The sequence below is a fragment of the Sebastes fasciatus genome, chromosome 9 (genome assembly GCF_043250625.1).
Source record: "Sebastes fasciatus isolate fSebFas1 chromosome 9, fSebFas1.pri, whole genome shotgun sequence".
NCBI lineage: Eukaryota > Metazoa > Chordata > Actinopteri > Perciformes > Sebastidae > Sebastes > Sebastes fasciatus.
In genome coordinates, this window is record NC_133803.1 from 20,797,271 (window position 1) to 20,813,063 (window position 15,793).

General features: G+C 40.0%; 1 protein-coding gene and 2 long non-coding RNA genes across 3 annotated transcripts in view; all 3 read left to right on the forward strand.

Annotated features, from left to right (window-relative positions):
* Nucleotides 1-2,578, forward strand: part of LOC141774184 (uncharacterized) — a 2,827-nt gene extending 249 nt beyond the window's left edge. The window contains exons 2-3 of the long non-coding RNA XR_012595258.1: nucleotides 1-106; nucleotides 2,566-2,578. The exon at nucleotides 1-106 is cut by the window's left edge and continues 18 nt beyond it. This is a non-coding gene — a long non-coding RNA (uncharacterized LOC141774184). The remainder of the gene's footprint in view (nucleotides 107-2,565) is intronic.
* A 208-nt stretch (nucleotides 2,579-2,786) lies between these two features.
* Nucleotides 2,787-3,588, forward strand: LOC141774183 (uncharacterized). Its single transcript, XR_012595257.1, has 3 exons — nucleotides 2,787-2,902; nucleotides 3,221-3,340; nucleotides 3,454-3,588. It is a non-coding gene; the product is annotated as an uncharacterized LOC141774183 (long non-coding RNA).
* Nucleotides 3,589-3,667: 79 nt separating this feature from the next.
* Nucleotides 3,668-7,188, forward strand: LOC141774182 (eukaryotic translation initiation factor 2-alpha kinase 3-like). Its single transcript, XM_074646589.1, has 5 exons — nucleotides 3,668-3,890; nucleotides 3,974-4,117; nucleotides 4,813-4,917; nucleotides 5,086-5,148; nucleotides 6,655-7,188. Exons 1-5 carry the CDS (start codon nucleotides 3,696-3,698, stop codon nucleotides 6,802-6,804), a joined length of 657 nt encoding a protein of 218 aa, XP_074502690.1. The 5' UTR covers nucleotides 3,668-3,695; the 3' UTR covers nucleotides 6,805-7,188.
* Nucleotides 7,189-15,793: the final 8,605 nt, after the last annotated feature.

The following is a 15,793-nucleotide window of genomic DNA, read 5'->3' on the forward strand; positions in this document are numbered from 1 at the left end:
TGGTGATAAGGAGTATCCAGCTGCCACTGGGAAAAAATGGAGGGAAGCTAAGGAGGAAGCAGCCAAGCTTGCATATCAAGAGATATGTTGCAGTAAAAATACAGAGGTAAGTAGTAATAATACACACTAGTTTCTTTCCTAGATTAAAGCTAAAGTTGGTATCTTTGAGCAAATATGATAAAAAAAAATAAGTTATTTTATAAAATGGTCACTCTATCCAAAAAAAATCATGTTCCTCTGTGTCCTCCTGTGCTTATAAAGGCATTTGCAAGATTGCACAGACTGGAAGACCTCAACCAATCAGAGCCGAGCTGTCTCTAATGCAGATGTCAATCACTGTACCGACAGTATTTTTAGGAGGATATCAGTCTTGGTCTCAAATTTGAATCCATTCGGACACTGACATGAACCCTTTTTGGAGCCTTGACTCAACTTAGGTCTTGACTATACACTGGGAGAATTTTTCCTTCCTCTAATATATTGTGAATTGAATATATTAAAAGAACTGTAAATATATAATTACCTTGCTGTCCCAGTCTGACTGTTCTTGAAGAGCAGACCAGGCCAGCTGAGCTGCATTTTGTTCGGCTTACCCTCACATTCAGAGTATAATTTATGAAAAATCTTGATAACTAATTAGTAGACTAAAATCTGTCTGTTTTCGGGACACTTTTTAATTTTGTAAAAGACACCTTGATCATTCACGACAACATCATAATCCAATTCCCACCCTTTATGACCAGCACCTCAGTGCCTACAGTTCTTACAAGTTTCAAGTACTTTAATTAAAGCTGCAGTCGGTTACTTTGAGCAAATATGATAAAAAGTTATTTCTATAAAACGATTACTATTATCCTGACAGTAGTGCATGAGACGGATGATCTGTGAAAAAAATCATGTTCCTACCCCTCATGCTCCCAATGGCATTTACAAGTTTCTACTGCGCCCAAACAGAAACAACCAATCGGAGCTGAACTGGAGACCAGCAGTCTCTGAGCAGCTGTCAATCACTCGAAAACTCTGACCAAACGGTCAAACTAGGCAGCGCTGATCAAATATCAATCATTATTCTGTCACTGTAATGACGATTTCTCACCTCAAATGTTTTCAGAAACATCTTGTAGTGTACTGTTAAGTAAAATGAGAACGTTTTCTCTGGCCGGTGGGTGGTGCTTGGTTTTGGCTCGACTGCTTTCAACATGGCAGCCAGGTCACAAACTTTCTAATTTTACAGCTAAACAGTACACTACAAGATGTTTCTGGAAACAAGCCGAGCATAATGCAGCTCAGCTGGCCTGGTCTGCTCTTCAAGAACAGTCAGACTGGGACAACAATGTAATTATATATTTACCGTTCTTTTAATATATTCAAATCCCAATATATTAGAGGGAGGCAAAATCCTCCTTCTGAAAAAAGGATTCATGTCGGTGTCCGAATGGGTTCAAATTTGAGACCAAGACTGATATCCTCCTAAAAATACTGTATTTTGAGCAAAACATGGAGATATTAGTAAACTGTCTGTCCCTGTCACCTGAGGCAATACTGGGAACCTGAGGGAAAGCCCTAAAAAATAGCCGATTTGATGTTTCAGACAGTTGTCCTCTTTATAAGAACCATATTTTGTTTTTTAAAGGGACTGTTGTAAGAATCAGAAATGCTTGTTAACAGCGACACCTGTGGCTGTTAAGTCAACGAAAGTCAGCGTCGGGCTCGCGCTTGTGCTCGCTCTAAATAGACATGAACGAGCATCGCTCAAAACAGTGAGGCGACACACGTCAGCTAAAACTACAACATCACTCTATATTTCACCTGCTTGGCAGTAATGTTAGCTGACCAGACGAAGGTCTCTCCATGAATCAATGCTGATCCTAGTGTTGGTTTTCCTGCCTCTGCCTCCCGACCGCGGTCAGAAGGAACAGGGGAGACACCGGAGTTTTGGTCGGAGACGATAACGTTTCTCGTTGCGTAGCCCCGTCACTTCACAAGACACGGGAAACCTCTGTTGGTTTGGAGGAGCTGCAGCATTTATTTCTGCACAAACGTCCACTGTACATTCACTAGATATTACCAGAGCTAAACTAACTCTTCTGCAGTGTGTAGTGTGTAGTGTGCGCACATGCATGTAGAGCGGAGCAAAATAGCAAGAACGAGCGCGGTGTGTGAGTGAAGGCAGGCAGGGAGGCAGAGGAGCAGAGTACAGCAGAGACTCTGGCCCTGGAGACCAAAGCTACGGTCTCCCCCGCGTCCTCCGACCGCAGCCAACACTGTTTTGCAAGACGGGCTTCACTAGATATAACTTTGGTGCTTCCGTGTAGTTTTTGTTGGAGTCTGAGTCTGAAAAGCGTAGCCACAGGCGAGCGCGCATGGGACACCGACCCGGATTGATTTATACGTGTAAGAAGTTACAAATAGTCCCTTTAATCAGTGGAGGGATTTTGCATTACCATGGGGACTGATTGTTTCGAACATTTTTATTAATACACATTTATTTACCTTCACAAATAATTTGATATGTCTCTGAAAATTTGACTGACATCATTTTATATATTTCTTCCAATTACAAAGGAACAAAATCCTGTTGTGAAGCCCAAAAGACTGTAAGTCACCTTAAGACCCACTCTAAAGATACAGCACATCATATTTCACTAAATGACAGTATTTCTGCTGCTAATCAATTTTCATGTCTTGTTAGATTGGCAACAAATGTCCAGGATGCCTGGCAAAGCAGCAGTAAGGTTAGTGAGCCTGTTGGAGATCATTTTAATGATTAAGTATTTTTTTTCTACAATGTAAGCTCTATATCATGATTTCTTTTGTTCATTAAGGATGCAGTGATTCCTGAGAAAGTGACCACAGGAAACAGTCCCAGTGAGAAGACATCAACCCAATCAGAAGTGTCGAGGTAATAATACGTTTATTTAGTATAGCACTTTTCATAGCACACAATTCACAAAGTGCTTTACAAGAATACAAATTAAATAGAAACGATTAAACCATAAAACAGCAAAAAAAAACAATCAATAAATCCGCCAGTAGAAACAAAATTACAAAACAAGACCAGTTTAAATTAGTGAGTCTTTAGCTGTTTTTAAAGGTGTCAACCGAGAAGTATGGAAAATTAAAACATTAAATTGCAATCTTGCAATCTTTCCATGATGTTTACTTCATTTGTTTGTCTGTTTGATGTACAATAAGAGAGACAATCATTTTGTTTCAACAGGTTTACATCAGGATTTGACTGCATCGAGCCCCTCGGCAAAGGAGCCTTTGGTCATGTTTTCAAGGCAAAAGAAGAACTGACGGGGAAGTTTTATGCTGTAAAGATTGTCCTCTGTAGAGAGTAAGTCAAATACTAAATTATGTTTTTAATAGGCATTTCATAGTGTGATATATTAATTAGAGTTGTAGTGCAAAGCAAGATGAAAGTTTCAGCTGAGATTTTCTTATACTTAGGATCAAAAAGGATCTACGAGAGGCGATTGCACTATCAGACCTCCATCCCCGTAACATTGTTCGATACTATACGTGTTGGTTGGAGAACTCAGGATACCATTGGGACAACGCAGACGACAGTGGCAGCTCTTCACAGTGAGTCCCATCCACTTACTAAAGTAAGTAAGGATACTTACTGGAGGTATGTGATTTCCTCATTTGTCTTTTCTTCCTTTTCTAGTTCTCCTATCAAGAAGTCATCGATGAAGTACCTCTATATTCAGATGGAGTTGTGTGGCAAAACACTCAGAGTTTGGATAGACGAGAAGAATGCTCAAAACTTGATGAAATCTCTGCGAGACTCAAAGAGGAGAGATGAAAGTCTAATTATTGCTCAGCAAATTGTCAGCGCGGTGGAGTACATTCACTCCAAGAAGTTCATCCACAGAGACCTGAAGGTGAGTCGAAGTGAATAAAATCATTTATTACATCCCGTCAGTCATGAAGCTACATGTTTTGTTTATTTCTTTCCCGTGGTTAGCCTGCCAACATCTTGTTTGGTCAAGATGGGGAATGGAAGATCGGAGACTTTGGTCTGGTCACTGAGGAGAACGATGATGACGATGACAAGAACCTGGTGGAGAGAACGGTGTACAAAGGAACCCCATCTTACATGGCTCCTGAACAAGTGAGATGGTCTATACTGACACAATGACAAAAACACATGTTGACATATCTAACACACATCGAAAGCCAAAGAAAATAAGTGGGTTTTTAGCCTGGATTTTGAAGCATTCAATTGTGGGGGCTTATCGAACATATAGAGGGAAGCAATTCCACAACTTGGGCCTGCCACGGAAATGATTATCAGGGATGGAGATAATCTTTAGAGCGATCAGAATATCGGGTATTGGCTGACAATCGTCGGGAGGGTGTCAACGTGTAGTGTGTGCCCATTATTAACAACAGCATTTATTTGTTTATCAAATTTAAAATCTGGGTTAAATAAAATACCAAGATTCTTAGTGTAGGGTTTGAATTAACCAGAGAGTGGTCCTAGGTCACCGGCTACATTTTTAGCAATATATGGGGGTCCAAATATACAAATTTTAACCACTAGTGGGATTTAATTTGAAAAAACATTGAAAAATGTGACTCCGCAGATTGCGTTTTCGTGCTTCATGGCTACCTCACCAAAGAAAAAAAATTTACATATTTTTTAAAGTTGGATTAAAATAAATTTTGCCCATTTTCAAGTGAAATTTAATAACTGGTTATGTTTAATGTATATTGTGATATCAAATAACCTTAATTGTGATTAGGAAAAGACAATAAGCTGCCTCGTGTCTTTTGTTAATATTGTGTTTTCTTGTTTTACACCAAAAGAGCAAGAGGAATTATGACCGAAAAATTGATATATTTCCTTTGGGGTTGATTTACTTCGAACTCCTTCATCCAATTTCCACTGGTCATGAAAGGGAAGCGGTGAGTTGTTCAGTCAAAATCCAAAATTATGCAAAACTATGTCCTTATGTGTAATAATTAACCTACTATGTTTCATTCTTTTTAAAGGTATTATTATTTAAGTTCAAAAGAGCATAAGAGAGCATCAGGTGTGTCAAACCAGTTACATGTTCCCTCTATGACTTCCAGGTTTGGGGCGACGTGAGAGCACAGACATTTCCCGAGGGGTTTCAACGCAATCTTCCCCAAGAGGTACATCATTTTGTGGGTTAGACAGGTAGAACATTACCTGGTCACTGTAAATCTGCATATGCACACAGCACTTCAGGAAGCAGAAAGAGCGATGCTTTCCTTCTAAGAGCAAATGCGTCTCAATTTAAGAAATTTTCAATGACTAGTGCAGTGCCGAATTCAGAACAGGCCGATTGCTTGGCCCCCAGAAGTGCTGCTTGCAGCGTCGTTGAGAACTGCAGTATGGCTGGTTATACCTGCAAAGTGTGAAGTTGATTGGATGAACAGTTCTCGAGACATGCGAAGAACACAATATATACTATATATACACATACAGACAGAGATTCCTTCCTTTTTGGTTAGATGGTGTTGTTTACTACTGCACCACCTATTGGCCAAATGGCACCATATTTGTCATGGTCACTCAACCATCACATCTACACTGTTCAACCAAATGTGGTCGCAATAGCACAAAGCGTTCAGGAGATATGACGTTTTTTTTTTAAATATAATGCCCTGCTGACAGCATTTGAGCTAACTTTGAGAACCAGCTATAGCAAAACTGTATAGAACATCAATAATCCAAAAAAGTAACTTTTTCCGGCTCGGTCCAGAGATGTTTTGTACCAAATTTGGTGACGATTGCTCAAAATGTGTAGATGGAGTAGCAAAAAAACAGATTTGGACACAATTCAAATCTAGATGCAAATGGGCGTGGCTTATATACTGTAGATAAATTCATCTGGACCATTTTGTTGTTTCTGAAAGTTATGGTTAATAAATTACAGACCAAAAAGTAAAGTTCATTGTTATAGTGCCACCATCTGGTGAAATTGCACCACATTCGACACTGCACTTCTTTGGGAGTTGTAGCAACTCATAACATAATAACTGTGCATAATGTAATAATTTAAATGTAATAAAAGCTCATAATGTAATAAAACTTTGAGCGCATAAAGTATTAACGGTCAACAACTACTCCAATTGTATCATGTAAAACTAGAAGTGTTCCTGTGCTTTACGAAGACAAGGAGAGTACTCTTTTTAAATTATGACATTATGCGCTGAATTTATTATTTATTATTAAACTTTTTTTGTTGTTGCTAAGTTTATAATGTAATAATGTTCTTATGTAATGACTTATTACATTATGAACAAAACTGTTATTATGTTATGTGCTCAAGGTTTTATTACATTGTGCTGATTATTACATTATGAGCTTTTATTATATTTAAATTCTTACATTATTCGCAGTTATTACGTTATGCGCAGTGAGCTGACTGTAAGCTGGTATGAGTGTTTCCTGCAGGGTGCTGGTTTACTTGCGATGTTCATCAACAGGGCAGGTCGGAGATACCGGTGTTTGAACTGCTATTATAGTTGTCTGTTGAGTAAGAATAAAAGAACCTTTGTTGGTTGCCCTTATGATGTCCACGTGTGGGAAATGCTGCTGAGTGCACCAATATTGCACTTTTAGTGCTGTTAATGCAACATAGATCTCAGAAGTTGTTCTTTTTTATGTTGCAGTACATCATAATAAGGTCAATGCTGTGTGAAAAGCCAGAAGAGCGACCCGAAGCAAGTAAGCTCAAGACGGACTTGGAAGAGTACCGACTCAACACTCAAGAGACCGCTGTGAATCCAAAAACTGAGACATTTTTTGTCGATCTGAAGTAAATGGGGGCTGTGCTTAACAACAACAAAACTATATCAAGTTTTGATCTCAAGCATACGTTAAGTATTGTGTATTACTTCTGCGATGTGTAAACTTTTTAAATCTTGGATTACATCGTTTTAAGCAATAACTAGAATGGCACTCGGAGAGCGAAGACCTCCGCCAAGCTGCCCGAGTATGATTGCCCCCCCTCTCCATGCAGCTTGCGCCATCATCCACGTGTATTTTTGTTGATGTTGAGATCAGCTGTACGTTGCGGAGCATCGTAAAATACTTCATTCAACCTGGACAGAAACAAAGTAAAACTCACCTAAACCGTCGTCGTTACTCTTTCCAACAATCACCAAGTGTGCTTTGGTCGAACTCAACTTTAATTTCACAGAGTTTAATGTGAAAAAAAGCTGAATCTACAGGTACCTCCCCCTCCACCCCTCGCTCTCTCTCTGCACGCCATGAATGCATCATCAGTTGCACTGTGCATGTCTTAAAGCCTGTGGTGTTAAAGCTGAAGTAGGCGAGATTGGAGAAAATATGATTTAAAAAAAAGTTATTTTTATAAAACGGTCGCTATATCGTGACAGTAGTACATGAAAAAGGTAACCTGAAAAAAATCATGTGCCTCTGGTGTCCTCCGGTGCTCCTAACGGCATCTGCAATATTTCACTTACCGGAGGAAAACAAGCAGTAAGAGCTGATCTGAGGTCCGCTGTCCAGCTGCCGTCTATGAGAGCCGGCTGTCAATCACTCGCGAACTACGACCAAACGGTCAAACTAAGCAGCGCTGATCAAATATGAATCAATATTATGTCACGTTAATGCCTATTTCGCGCTCTCTCTCTCGCTCTCGCTCTCTCGCTCTCTCTGAAATTACCTGTGATTGGTCAAAGTCTTCCGTCACGGGCTAGATTTTTTTAAAGCCTGAAAACAGAGCCATGATGAGGTGCAGAAGTCTAGTTATCTCTCAGAACACTTGAATTACAATATGATGAATGGTTATTAATCAAACATTTCATCACCCAAACGGACCTAGAAAAAGTCATCCATGCATTCGTCTCATCCCGATTAGACTACTGTAATTCCCTTTATTCGGGGCTCAGTCAAAAAACCATATCCCGTCTCCAACTTGTTCAAAATGCCCATATCACACCCATCCTTGCAACACTTCACTGGCTCCCAGTCAGGTATATTATTGATTTTAAAATTTGACTAATTACTTTTAAAGCCCTTCACGGCCTTGCCCCTAACTACATTTTACAATTACTTGAGCCCTACGAACTGAGCCGCTGCCTGCGTTCCTCAGGTAGGACCCTCCTCACTGTCACCACAGCCCATCTTGTTACAAAGGGAGACCGGGCGTTCTCTGTTAGAGCCCCACAGCTGTGGAACTCCCTTTTGGAGGAACTCGGGCTAGTAAACTCTTTTTCTTCTTTTAAATCACACCTCAAAACCTACCTTTACAGGAAGGCCTTTTTATAGCAATCCCTTGTTTTAAATTTCATTACTGTTGACTTTTTGTACAAAAGTCTTATGTTCAACATTTTAAAAATTCCCGAAGCCAGAATTTAAATCCATCGCGGACTTTTAGAGTAATCCTCCAAACGGACAAACCACCGCCGGTGAAAACATAACCTCTTTCCTAGGCCTTTGGCCTTGGCGGAGGTAAAAAATAAGCAAAAAATACACAGCTCTGTTGTGGACTTTGTTTTTCCATTTGAAAAGTTTGTTATTTGATTTTGATATTATATACTGTGTTTAAATTTAAGCATTTTCAGAACATGTGTGAGTCTTCTTATTTTATAAATCTCTTCCCCGAGGTCCAGCCACTACTTTTGGTTTGGGGAGTCCACATCATATTGCGTCTGATTTCTTGGTTACTGCTCTTTAAACTTAATCATGGTATCAATCCTTATGTTGTACAGCTTCCTGTGTCACGTTACTTATGTTATAGTGCAACACACATCTACACAATATCACTTCTAGCAGTCTGTACCAACCCCCCAAAAATCTGCCCTTTTTCTGACTATCCCAGAATACATGAGTGCTATCTGCTGACTTGGCTCCACACAGTCTCTAGAATCAATACAAACGAATAAAATACAAAAACCTGACTTGTTGGTGTAATGTAAGCCTAGAGCGAGAGATTATGTGTTACACCTTACAAAAATTATACCATTGTAAACTGTGTTAGCTCAGGTTCAGGTTCAGGTGACTTTATTTGTAACCATAGGTAGATTTGTTTTGCAGCAAAAATAGAGGATGGCATCCGTATTGACAATAAAGTAGAGCCCAGACAAAAGACAGACACACCAAAAACATGCCCAGCTTGTTGCTTAGATCTTATTTTAATCATGTTAGATTAACTTCAAGTCCAGTGTGTGTGATGGGGAATTTTTTTTTTTTTTTTAAAGATGACATTTTAACAACTTTGAAGTATCACAAAGGAACCCAGGGAATACTTTTTATAGGAAAATAATAAAGATAATTTGCATTTTCTAATATAATGAAAAGTAAGTGTAGCTACAGCCGCGGATCAAAGTTTGTTTGCGAGCTTTATTTTAGAGTACAGTAAGTAGACTGAAGCAATACATAAAAAAAAATATCAGTGCAATTTTAAGCCAATGACAAATTTTGACATTACTGCCATTTCCTAGATCTTTCCAAGATGTCCATTTACAGGTGAACACCACATGAGGGAAGTCCTGCCTTCTTATTTTTCTCATCATTTATATCACACAATTCTCTATTTCTCAAGGTTTGACTTTTGTGATGAATGTCACATTATGAGAGAAACAAGAGAAATAGAGGCAACTACAATAGAATAACTAGGACAAAACATAAATGTGTTTCGGAACAAGTTAAAAACAACAATTAAATTACCATTGGCCAAACAAATGGTTAAACATCTTAAAGAAATTACGATCCAAAACTAATGTGTATGATGGCTCAGTTTGGGATGATGTAAAACAACAGCACACTGACCTGATTGTTGTTGTGTTTTGTAGTGTGACCAGTAGGGGGAGCTGTGGCTCTGTGTAGCTCAGACTCATGAGAGTGGCTGCAGACTCCAGGCTACCTCAGCCTGTGGGGGAGAAAGGTTTATTCACAGTGAGAGGGCCAAAACCAAGGGAGCTGTGTGACATTTAATCATGCCTCTGGCGCATGCTTGATGATTAGCATCTCTGTGGAAAACAACAGTAACAAGTGCCAAAAGCAGGATCCCACACAATCACCTGGCCGTGGCGCACACAGTCCCGTAGGCCCCGATAATCAGCTCAAATCAGCTCCTGCGGCTCAGTATGTTCACTCACCACACTGCGAAGCTAAAATTTGCTTAGTGCCTGTGGATGGAGGCCATAATGGGCGGATCAACTGCCTTCATGTACACTGAATAACCTGGTTAATTTCCGTTTTTATCGGGCATGGCCCTACCTCAGAGACTCACTGTAACAATCTGGTGGTGACGGCAGCTATAAGGAGGGAAAAAGCTGTGAAAATATGATGGATTTTGCAACAATAATTTTCAGATCTGGGGATTATTTTATCCTTCTTGTTAGAGGCACAGAATATTTTAACCTTGCTCACTAATATTCCCCTCGGATCTTTGTAAGTTTTATTAGGATCTACAGAAGGTCTCTCTGAATTAAAGATTGAATTTTAAGCTTTCCTTGTTGATTCTCAAATTTCAATAACATTACAATACGACAAGGGCACTCAGAGAGTGCAGAACTCCGCCAAGGCCAAACGCCCTATTGCACAATGTTAATGAAAGTAAAATATAATTGGTGTATCTGTCCCGTGAATTCGATCCGCTCCAAAATTGAATGGATTCTTACTTGGCCCATGCAAGTTTCATGAAAATCAGGCAAGTAGTTTTTCCATAATCCTGCTGACAAACAAACCGAACCGAAAACATAACCTCCTTGGTGGAGGTAATGATTTAAAACCTGCATTAATTGATTTTTTGGCCACTTGGGGGCAGCACAACTAACCGAAAACACAACATTGACGTATTATCACTGTAACCAGACGATATGGCGAACATGTTAGCTAACTGCCACTTATTTACCAGTGGGCAACTCTGGGTCTGAAAAGTGAAGCCGATGTGGAAGTGCCTTATACTTGGATTCTTTCTAACAGCCAGCAGGGGGCGACTCCTCTGGTTGCAAAAAGAAGTCTGACTGTACAGAAGTCTATGAGAAAATGAGCCTACTTCTCACTTGATTTATTACCTCAGTAAACATTTTAAACATGAGTTTATGGTCTCAATCTCTAGTTTCAAGTCTTCTTCAATACAGCATGATGTTGATTTAGTAAATTATGGTCCCATTTAGAGTCAAATAGACCATAAAGCAGGGTTGGTTGACGTCGTGGTGACTACGTCCACTTCTTTATATACAGTCTATATTAACACATCAAGCAGCCATGGAGTAACATTAGAATTTATCTGGAAAAGCAAAACAATGAGTTAAAAGCTGATAATACTCTAGTAGAGCTGAGGAAAACTGCACAGTTACTACAAACGACACCTTTCGCATCATACATAGTAATATTAACCATTTTTAATAAAAGAATATTGAGTAATGGCGCTTTAAGATAGTGGGAAGAGAATGGAATAAAATCATATTTTGTTTTAGCAGCATGTAGAACCACAATACTGGGATTTCATTTTCTGCCCAAGATAAAGCGTGCCCGGTTTTGTTGCTATATGTGATAGTCAAAATGTATTATGATTAAATGTTATTTCACTTCCTCAATAACTACCAGCGGTTGCCAGCTGAATTTTTCTTTTTTATTTGAAGATGTCTTTTAGATATCTACTGCATGAGAAAACTTTGAGTCATTCCTCCATTGACATTTATACCACCAAAACAATGTACTCTCTCATTTTAGCTGTATCTAAGATAAGAAACCTTGTATGTGTTTCCAATCTTCCACAGCTGTCGCGCTTGTGCGAGCAGGGTTATTGGATGTATTGAGGTCACTTCCTCTGAGAGCAGTGTGGGTACTGAAGCAGTGCTCCAGTCAGTGGCCTGGACCGTGTAGCCCGGGGTAAAATGGACTCCCCAGTCAGGAGCACAGTAGCAGAGTGTCTCCCCAAAGTCCCAGGGGTCGGAGCAAACGATTACTGTGTCCAGCCTCACACTGCAGAAGCAGCAACCAGAGTTTGTTCTGCTCTGTGTGTTTTTAGGAATCAGCCTCGCTGCAAACCTGCAGCAGACATCAAAATCAAAATGACAGTTGAGGATACACGTGAGTTGTCAGATAGCGTTGTCATCTTCCCTGCCTGTACATATATTTCAGAAGTTTCTGTTGTTAAGTTATAGCCCACTTAACCTCTGGTGAACTCCAGTTAACTGGAGCGTGACTGCATGCTGCGCCTCGCCTGAGGTCCCACTTGGCTTTTACTCTGGACTTTCCACCTCTCCAGAACCACATCCTGCCACTGTCCACTCCATTTAAGGAACACTGCCAGTGTTGTTTAAAGGGCCATACCAGTGAGCTTCAGTATATTGTTTGCAGCTGAACTGTTTTGGTTCACACTAACCGCTAAGTTTTATACGCAGCAGGCAGCTGTACACTACGAGACACCCTCTATCCTTAGACTTTATAGTCCAGTGTGTAGGATTTAGGGGGATCTCTTGGCAGAAATGGAATATAATATTAATAAGTATGTTTTCTTTAGTGTATAATCACCTGAAACTAAGAATCTTTGTTTTTTCGGTTCCTTAGAATGAGTCGTTTATATCTACATACGGAGCGGACAAACCAAACACTGGCTCTAGAGAGAGATTCATGTTTTAGTGTCGGCCACTGTAATTCTCCAGTCCGTTCGCACAAAAAGGTGTATGAATGATATGATAATGCCTTTTTGGGTGTTTTTTAGTGACGTTTGTGACATGTTTTCCGTACTTATGTAACGTTGTTTCTGTACGTATTTTACTTAGTTTACATACTTATTTTATGCCCAGCCATGACATTTTTCCTAAACTTAACTAAGTGGTTTTGTTGCCTCAACCTAGGTATGGATGTTTTGATGTAGTTTTGTTGCGTGGCGTCCTCATGACACGCAGAATGTCCTTGTAATGTCATGCTACTTATACATCTTCCTGTAAGACCGGGTTGAGTTCTCCTACATGCTTGGCACACGGGAGAAGCTTCAGTTGATTGCAATCCGCAACCTCACCACTAGATGCCGCCAAATCCTACACACTGGACCTTTAAGGCCATTTTTGGGATTGGATGGATTCACAAGTTATAGTAGACTGGTTCAAAAATACGAAGTCTCTACTGTGGTCCTCTAAAGTTACAGTAGGCTACACTCCATTTAAATATGTTAAACTGGGACAAAGCTACCATTTGGGACACTGAAGTCATGTCCTCTCCAAGAATTTTGGCATTTCAGAGGGTTTGGGAATTTACATTCTACAATTAGATGAGACTAGATATCGTCTTAGATTTTGGATGTCGTAATATTATAATATGGCATAAGTGTTGTCGTTTCCTGTTTTAAAAGACCATATTACAGTTAAGTGATGTAATGATCTGACTGTTGTAGCTGTTCTATTATTTGCCTTTTACACTTAATTATATCCACAGTACTAATAATTATCAAAAATCTCATGTGTAAATATTTTGTGAAAGCACCAATGGTCAACTCTACAATGTCGATATCGAGGTATTTGGTCACAAGTATCATGATATTTTTATATTTTCTCCATAATGCCCAGCCCTACTTTATACATACTTTGTATCTGGCGTCTCTTCTGAGGGGGGCGGTGTGTTGTGGGACTTGGACTCATGACCTTAGTATTTCTAAAATCCTGACCAATATGAAATTTATTTTCATTTACCCAATATTATTTTCATTGCAAAAAAATTAACATTAAAATTTACACTAAAATCTACATTATAATGACCGTCTGCAGAAAATATTGTTTAATCTATTTCACATTGTGCTCTTCACAGACTACGCCAGGTTAAACTAAAGGAGAATGTTTCACCAGATATAGTTTGCAGTGTTTTTCTTCCCCCTAGAGATTATATTAAATATAGGACAAAAAGATCTGCTGTCACTTTTCCTTTCAAGCCTTTACAATCAAGTTGGAGCCGTGTATCTGAGCTCCCATTTTAAAAGAAAAACACCTTGTGTTCACACACATCCGCCTGATTCAGCTCCAGTCAGCAGAGGAGATCCGATCCTCTTCACACCTACAGTACATCCTCCCCCAAGCTCTTGTACTCGAGTTACATAAAAACTCATTTCATGTAAGAACTCCCAACTGGTCTACAATAGATGCACTGTAAATCAGAGACAACACACTTGGCAAACTTTGCTCCACATCAGCCAAATATTCCTTCATATATTACAATATTCATTCTCACTTCTTATATTTACTCCTCAAACCCCCCCCCCCCATCCCACCGTCTCCTGAGAGCAGGCCTCGCAGATAGAAGAAATAATATTTTCACATCACACATTTCTTTGGTTATCTGTTGTTGTTTATCACTGCTGGATCGACTGTGGCAGCGGCTGCCTCTCTGCCTTTTCTTCTCACACTCCTGCACCGGTTTGTCTCATCGATCTAACTGTTGTAAACAAATGTCTCTCTACTGTAAGGTATGTTTACTCTAATATATATTAAATTCATTTCTAATGTAATTTCATGAAGAAGCAGCAAATATCACTTGATTCGAGAAATTAAATGACACAGTCCTCAAAAAGTAGTTTTTCACTTGATTCAAGGTAGTATTATGTGAGTGTATGCTAAAAGTTGATCAAATGTAGCACAGACATAATTAGTTTGAATTAAAAGTGCTGAATTTGATATCCAGAGCATTAAAATAGAAGCAAACAACAATTTGCTATGTAAAGATATAGAGGAGTAATGTCTTCCTGAGCAGAGAATGAAGTCACTCCCTCTGTGTGTGTTGTAATCTGAGCTTCTCTGTGCTTTGTTGACACATCCGGGCCGGCTGCGCATGACTTTTAGTGCATGTTCATGCATGTGAGCGTGCCCCACTGGCTAGCTGTCCTGACCAACAGCGCCGTCACAGAATCGTAGCACCCACCCTTCAGTTCCCCTTCAGGTAAACACTGTTATCTCTGGCCGCACTTTCGCCATTTTCACTGTTTAGCGATGTTAGCACCATTAGCTGCTAGCCGTCACCATGTTGAGAGCCGTTGAGCGGCAATAGAAGTGCTCCCGATCCCATATTTAGCACCTTTAAGGTCCCCAGCCTTTATTTCATAAAGAAATAAACTGTTAAATTTCACCTGAAGTGTAAAGTTTATCGTCTTGTATCAAGATTTCTGTTGCTTATGTAAAATGGATCTTGCCATGTTGGTGTGTGTGTGTTTTGTTTTGTTGGTACATGTGGGTAAAAGCGTGGTATGTGTCTGAGCGCGTGTGCAGTTTTCTTGGCAGATGTGTTCTCTGCGTGGCAGCTGAAGGAGCTGTCAGAACGACTTGACTTACGCTGCCTTGTGTCACTTTGTGTGGGCTGGTAATTTACTACAAATGATATTGCATTCTATCTGTTGACAGCCTGCCAACGCTGTCAACTGGCAAAGCCAGAAAAGTCGTTTGTCAACTTCCTGCCCCCTCCAATCCCCAAACTGCTCACCGTCTTTGTGCAGCCGCTGCCGCACCTCAGAGCCTTAAAAAGGTCAAGGGCACGACGGCAGACTCACCTAGTAAATCTTTAATAAGTCAAAGAGTCAGCCCCATCTGGAGTTCAGCAGTTCATAGCAGAGCAGCGGGGGAGGCGGCAGTGTGTCTGAAAGCCTCTGCAACCAGTTATTCCCCTGTCTTCTTTTTGCAAAAATGACACCTTCTGACAGCCCAGCTGTTGTGCCGATTTCATGCCCACAGGAAAGACATGTGTGAGGTGATGCAATCATGATGTTAGCGTAGATTTCTCGGGGGGGGAAAGAAAGAAAAAATGTTGCACTTAAACGGGCACCACGGTGCTCTGTGAAGAAATATAAAC

Bases quoted from the DNA above. Each gene is read 5' to 3' on its own strand.
- LOC141774182 (XM_074646589.1), top strand. From the start codon at position 3,696: ATGAAGTACCTCTATATTCAGATGGAGTTGTGTGGCAAAACACTCAGA. The intron at 3,891-3,973 runs GTGAGTCGAAGT...TCCCGTGGTTAG, and splicing joins TCATCCACAGAGACCTGAAG to CCTGCCAACATCTTGTTTGG. The intron at 4,918-5,085 runs GTGAGTTGTTCA...TATGACTTCCAG, and splicing joins CTGGTCATGAAAGGGAAGCG to GTTTGGGGCGACGTGAGAGC.